The sequence below is a fragment of the Nicotiana tabacum genome, chromosome 3, assembly GCF_000715075.1.
Source record: "Nicotiana tabacum cultivar K326 chromosome 3, ASM71507v2, whole genome shotgun sequence".
In the NCBI taxonomy this organism is placed as follows: Eukaryota; Viridiplantae; Streptophyta; class Magnoliopsida; order Solanales; family Solanaceae; genus Nicotiana; species Nicotiana tabacum.
Window position 1 is genome coordinate 189,594,434 of NC_134082.1, and position 7,566 is coordinate 189,601,999.

Sequence of the window (7,566 nt, forward strand, 5' to 3'; positions counted from 1 at the left end):
TTCTATAACGTTTTTGGATGCAATAAACATCCAAGTTTTATTTTATTGTAGATTAAGAGGTGATAAAGTGGACATAGTGATACATTTATTGATAAATTCAAACAACTTGGACTTTTTTTTTGCCCTTGCATGTAATCCAACCTTCTTCAGCTATCAAATATGATAAGGTGGAATACTTTGTTCATTTCTGAAAAAATTACTGGGATCCACCTTACTCTTCACTTTAGCCAACCTCTCAAAATTACCATTGAAATACTTTTCACCCCAGATTTTGGCCTTAGAATAGCTGTAGTCTTCTTGATTAGTTCCAAAATTTAGATCCCTATAATTCAGATAAGCAGTTCTTGGAGATTTTGCAACATATGGTTCCATTTCCTTATAAAGTTTCCTCATCCATGCTATCTTCTGACTTGATACACTCTCACTATTATCACCCCAATTCACCAAATACTGAATATTATACAAATTGCCCTTTCTATGTGGGAATGGAATTTCAGATTCTGAAATTTCATCTAATTTTCCACCAAATGGCTCCATTATCATCTGAGGTCTTTCTTCTTCCAAGAACAGTTTTTCTACCATTTTCCAACCTTTTTCTGGAACTGGAGTCTTCACAAAATCAGATGTAGCTTTAAAATAATTCTTCTGTGTTGGAATACTCTTTTCTAGCAAAACTTCTAGTGACTCATTTGTTCTCCTACCATAGAAATACAAGACTGATCCAATCCATGAAGATTCACGACATTCTTTTTTAATGCAAGGTCTGTTACTACAGTCCACAACAGGCTCTTGAAAACAATCTTTTTTCTGCAAATCAAATTCAGGGAACTTCTCTTTGAGCAATGGAATTAATTCATCAACTGGTCCAAGATATAGTGCTTGAAAAAAGATTTCAACATACTTCTCATTCCCTGCTCCATCATTTTGTATAACTACTCTGACGAGCAAATCATCAGGTAATTGATGTCCGATTTTTTCCCATTTTTGGAGGAGATTTTGGTTGCCCTCTAGCCTCTTGTAAACTGTGAAACTAGTAACCTTTTCTGGAACACGAACAAGTTTGAGTTTCCATGCAAGAATGACACCAAAACTTGCTCCTCCACCTCCTCTTATTGCCCAAAACAAATCTTCTTTCATTTTCTTTCTATCAAGGATTTTTCCATTGATATCCATTACACGAGCGTCGATAACATTATCTGCTGCTAAGCCAAATTTTCTCATCATAGTACCAATCCCTCCACCACTAATAATCCCTCCAGTGCCAATACTGAAACAAACACCTCCTGCAAAACCATGCACTTTACTTTTTTTGGCAATTGCATAGTAAAGTTGGCCAAGGGTTGCTCCTGCTTGTACCCAAACTGTCTCTTCTTTTAAATCAATCTTGATATCATCAAGATTGCTTAAATCAAGCATGACAAATGGGGTTTTAGACCTAAAGGAGATTCCTTCATAGTCGTGGCCACCACTTTTTATTTTGATTTGCAACCCTAGTTTTTTACCACAAAGAATAACAGGCTTGATTTCTGATTCTTTCCTAGGGGAGACAATGAAGAGGGGGTGTGAAGAATTCAACCATCTGGGGTTCTTTTGAGCAAATTCAAGGATAGATGAATAAGTTGGAGAGTTTGGGGTGTAAATATTTTTGGTATTGTTTTTAGAGTATTTGGAAAGACAGTGGAGAAAATCTTCTTGGGAGTAACATTTTGCCAAAAATAATGAAAAGAGTAAAAGAGAGAGAATTTGAAGGCTACGCATTTCTTTGGATGAAAAAAGAAGAATAAGAGGTATCATGCAAATTTAAGAGATTAGAATGGACTTTCTATAACGAGAATGAGAAAGAATGAGCTATCATGCTATGAGAGGAAAGAAGATGAATTTGCTCATGACTATATCCTTTCAAATGATCCATATTTATAGAATTTCTTATAGTGTAAATCTACTTATCTGGATTTATTCAAAAGTTTAAGAAAAAAAAAGATTTATTCAACAGCTTGACTTTGACTATAGGCACATGAAAGTACAGACTTAAAATCCGAGTTTTTAGCTGGCAAAATTTGTATTTTTATTTTATACAGATGCTTTTGACATACCAAAATTAATTATATGAGAGCAAGGAAATTTCTCCCACTTGACTTTATAAATTTGTGAATGGACTTTACTCGTTGCGAGGGTTCCCATGATGCTGAAATATTAATGTGGATTTTTTATGAATAGTTTGTACATTGGATACTACTTTGGATACTACATTGGATACTACATTGGATGCCCATGTTGTGAATAACTTAAAGATTAAATTTTCTATTTTATGTCCATCATCTTTACTTTTTATGCCTATAAAAGGCCATGTAATTGCAATGAAAAATTACACCAAAAGTGAAAGAAGAAAACACTTCTCCATTCTCTCTCTCTTCTTGTTTACATTTTACTGCATTGCTTTTATTTTATAACACGTTATCAGCACGAAGCTCTAATTTTATTCTTAACTCCCGCTAAGTTGAGCCATATTTTATTAAGGTATGTATCATTATAATCATTTTATTTATGGCAGTACATATCATATGCTCATTGTTTGCAGATTACTTGTGCGCTTGAGCATCTTAAATAGTTTAAGTACATTGCGGTGATAAAATAACTATTTCCTTCTGTGCTTAACTCTTAGAGGACCTCAAAGTCATCAAACTAGCTATGCACTAATGTCATACTTATAATATTCATGTACTCCCTAGATCAAAACATATCTTTAAGGCATTTTGAAGAACTGTGAGAAATAAATTGACAAACAATAATTTTATAGTTTAATTACTTTATATTTATTGGAACATATAAATAATGTTAGTCACGTTCAGTTCTATTAACACATATATATCAATAATATAAAGTGAAATGAAACAAGTATGTAATTTCTACTTTATGGCAAGAATAAAATGAAATAGTAGATTGTTAACATGATATAGCTCTATTTTCATTTCTTTTACCTTAATCGTTTTGTTTTCATTAATTGTTTATTATTATAATTATTTCTCTAACTTATTCATCTTTTATGATAGTTTTCACTATGTTAAATTTATCAAAACTTGAATTTGTGGCACTTGACATCACCGGGAAGAACTATTTATCATGGGTTCTTGATGCTGAAATTCATCTTGACGCTAAAGGTCTTGGAAATACTATTATACAAGGAAATGAAGCATCAAATCAGGATAAAGCGAAGGCCATAATTTTCTTTCGTCATCATCTACATGAAGGGTTAAAAATTGAATATTTAACCGTAAAAGATCCACTTGAATTATGGATTAATTTGAAGGATCGATATGACCACCTAAAACTTACGGTATTACCGAAAGCTCGGTATGAGTGGATACATTTAAGGTTGCAAGACTTTAAAACTGTAAGTGAGTATAATTCTGCTATCTTTAAAGTAAGTTCTCTATTAAAATTACGTGAAGACACTATCAAAGATGAGGACTTATTGGAAAAAACATTTTCTACTTTTCACGCTTCAAATGTGGTGCTACAACAACAATACCGTGAAAAAGGTTTTAAGAAATATTCTGAGTTAATCACATGCCTACTTGTGGCTGAGCAGAATACTACTCTATTAATGAAAAATCATGAAGCCCGTACCACTGAGTCAGCTCCATTTCCGGAAGTGAATGCTGTAGCAACATATGATAAGTTTGAAAGAAAATAAAATAATTACCGTGGTCGTGGACATGGTCGTAAACGTGGACGTGGCAGGGGGCGAAACAATTATCGTCATTATGGTGGAAATAAATTGGAGAACAATAAGGGTTCTCAAATTAATCATTCAAAAGGTAAAGCTAGTATGTGTCACCGATGTGGTATGAGAGGTCATTGGGCACATATGTCACCGATGTGGTATAAGAGGTCATTGGGTACGCATTTGTCGTACGCCAGAATATTTTGTCAAACTTTATCAAGCCTCCCTCAAGAAAAAAGAAAATAATGTGGAGGCACACTTGACCTTTCAAAATAATGATGATGAAGCAGGTCCCTCAAATAAATATGATTCTAAGGCACATCTTGCATATAAAGATGATGATTTTGAAGGCCTAACAAATATTACTCATTTAGAAGTTTGGGACTTCTTTGAGGATATTGACTAAAGAACTAATCATCTTACTGAGGAATGAAGCTACAAAAATTGTTATGTTTATGTTTGCAACTAGTTTATTTTTCTTGAGTGTATTTTCGTAATGCATCATGTGTCTAGTTTCTACATTTCTAATTTATTTCTTAATGTTTTTTTCCTGCTTGTCTTTCATATTTCTTATGATGTATTATTTGTCTTTTTATGAAGAATATGAAAATTCCTCAGTCTTCAGTTGGACTCAAGATTAATAAAGATGATATATGTCTTCTGGATAGTTCTACAACACACACTATTTTAAAAGATAAGAGATATTTCTCTTATTTGGTAATGAAAGAAGCGAATGTTAATACAATATCCGGTAGTACAAGATTAATTGAAGGTTCTGGAAGAGCCAATTTATTACTACCAGGAGGAACAAATTTGGCTATTGATGAAGCACTATATTGTAGTAAATCTCAAAGAAACTTATTAAGTTTCAAAGATATTCGCCAAAATGGCTATCATATTGAGACTACAAATGATGAAAAGATTGAATATCTTTATATTACTACAATAATGTCCGGTAAGAAATATGTGCTTGAAATGTTACCTGCTTTTTCCTCCGGCCTATACTACACAAGTATTAGCAGGATTGAAACACATGCCGTAGTAAATGAGAAGTTTACTAATCAAGATAATTTTATTATTTGGCATGACCAGTTGGGCCATCCTAGTTCTAATATGATGCGTAAAATAATTGAGAATTCACATGGACATGCAATGAAGAATCATAAGATTCTTTAATTTAAGGAATTTTCTTGTGCTGTGTGTTCTCAAGGAAAATTAATTATTAGACCGTCAACTATTAAAGTTAGGATGGAATCCCCTGCATTTCTGGAACGTATACATGGTGATATATGTGGGCCCATTCACCCTCCATGTGGACCATTTAAATATTATATGGTTTTGGTAGATGCATCTACAAGATGGTCACATGTGTGCTTACTATCAACTCGCAATATGGCATTTGCAAGATTGTTGGCTCAAATAATAAAACTAAAAGCACAATTTCCAGATTATGCAATTAAGACAATTCGTCTTGATAATGCCAGTGAGTTTACATCCCAAGCCTTTAACGATTATTGTATTTCAACTGGGATAACAATTGAGCATCCGGTTGCTCATGTTCATACATAAAATGGTCTAGCAAAATCATTGATCAAACGCCTCCAATTAATTTCTAAACCAATGCTTATGAGAACAAAACTTCCCATTTCAGTATGGGGTCATGCTATTTTGCACGCAGCAACACTTGTGCGGATAAGGCCCACAAGTTATCATAAAGTCTCCCCATTGCAATTGGCTTTTGGTTATGAGTCAAATATTTCCATCTTAGGATCTTTGGTTGTGCAATATATGTTCCAATTGCTCCACCACAACGCACAAAGATGGGTCCTCAAAGAAGGTTGGGGATATATGTTGGATATGCATCTCCTTCTATTATAAAATATCTAGAGCCGATGACTGAAGATTTATTTACGGCAAGATTTTCTGATTGCCATTTTAATGAATCAGTATATCCAACATTAGGGGGAGAAAATAAGTAGCTGAAAAAGACGAAAGATTGGAATGCATTATCACTGTCTCATTTAGATCCTCGAACAAATCAATGTGAACAAGAGGTTCAAAAGATTATTCATTTACAAAATATTGCAAATCAATTGCCAGATGCATTTACTAACCTACCAAGGGTGACTAAGTCACATATTCCAGCTGCTAATGCTCCAATTCGAGTTGATATCCCGACAGAACAATTAATTAAAGCAAATGAGTCTAAGCCATGCTTGAAACATGGTAGACCAATCGATTCTAAAGATAAAAATCCTCGAAGAATAAAAAAAGCAAGTGATCAAAGTGAACATAACACAGAGGTAGTGGCTCAAGAAGAGCCCCAAGACGTAACAAATGATCAGACCTTAGGGGAGGTCCAGGTACCTAAAAATAATGAAAATGAAGAGATATCAATAAGTTACGTCTCAACCGGGAAAAGATGGAACCGAAATAATATTGTTATCGATAACATTTTTGCTTATAATGTTGCTATTGAAATAATGCAACAAGATGAAGATCTTGAACCAAAATCTGTCAATGAATGTAGACAGAGAAATGATTGGCCAAAATGGAAAGACGCTATCCAGACAGAGTTAACTTCACTTGGAAAACGTGAAGTCTTCGGACCCATAGTTCGAACACCTGAAGGCATAAAGCCAGTAAGGTATAAATGGGTTTTTGTGCGGAAACGAAATGATAAAAATGAAGTCGTTAGATATAAAGCACGACTTGTGGCACAAGGGTTTTCCCAAAGGCCTGGAATTGATTATATGGAGACATATTCTCCTATAGTGGATGCTATCACCTTCAGGTATCTCATAAATATGGCAGTGCAAGAAAAACTTGATATGCATCTAATGGATGTTGTTACAGCCTATTTGTATGGATCATTAGACAACAAAATTTTTATGAAAGTACCTGAGGGATTTAAAGTTCCAGAAGCATATAAAAATTTTCGAGAAACTTGTTCAATAAAGCTTCAGAAATCTTTATACGGATTGAAACAATCAGGACGTATGTGGTACAATCGCCTGAGTGAATACCTGTTGAAAGAAAGGTACAAGAATGATCCAATTTGTCCCTGTGTCTTTATAAAAAGGTCTGGATCTGAATTTGTTATAATCGCCGTGTATGTTGATGATTTAAATATCATTGGAACTCCTGGGGAGCTTCCAAAAACAGTAGACTGTTTGAAGAAAGAATTTGAAATGAAAGATCTTGGAAAGACAAAATTTTGTCTTGGTCTACAAATTGAGTATATGAAAGATGAAATATTTGTCCATCAATCGACATACACCGAAAAGATTTTAAAGCAATTTTATATGGATAAAGCACATCCATTGAGTACCCCGATGGTTGTGAGATCACTTGATATAAAGAAAGATCTATTCCGACCTCATGAAAATGATAAAGAGCTTCTTGGTGCCGAAGTACCATATCTTAGTGTAATTGGGGCATTAATGTATCTTGCCAATAATTCCCGACCAGATATAACTTTCTTAGTAAGCTTATTGGCAAGATTTAGTTCTTTGCCAACACAAAGACACTGGAATGGTATTAAACATATATCCAGATACCTCCAAGAGACCATTGATATGTGTTTATTTTATTCAAATGAATCCAAGCCATCATTGATTGGTTATGCAGATGCAGGATATTTGTCTGATCCACACAAAGGTCTATCTCAGACATGCTATTTATTTACAAGTGGAGGTACAACCATATCATGACGTTCGACAAAACAAACTATGGTTGCTACTTCTTCAAATCATGCAGAGATAATAGCCATTCACGAAGCAAGTCGAGAATGCGTTTGGTTAAGATCTATAACTCAACACATTCAGCAAACATGTGGTCTT

At 34.1% G+C, this 7,566-nt stretch overlaps 1 protein-coding gene across 1 annotated transcript; it reads right to left on the reverse strand.

Annotated features, from left to right (window-relative positions):
* Positions 1–1,896, reverse strand: LOC107763691 (berberine bridge enzyme-like 22). The gene has a single exon (XM_016582183.2). The coding sequence runs from the start codon at positions 1,792–1,794 to the stop codon at positions 154–156; it is 1,641 nt and encodes a 546-aa protein (XP_016437669.1). The 5' UTR covers positions 1,795–1,896; the 3' UTR covers positions 1–153.
* Positions 1,897–7,566: the final 5,670 nt, after the last annotated feature.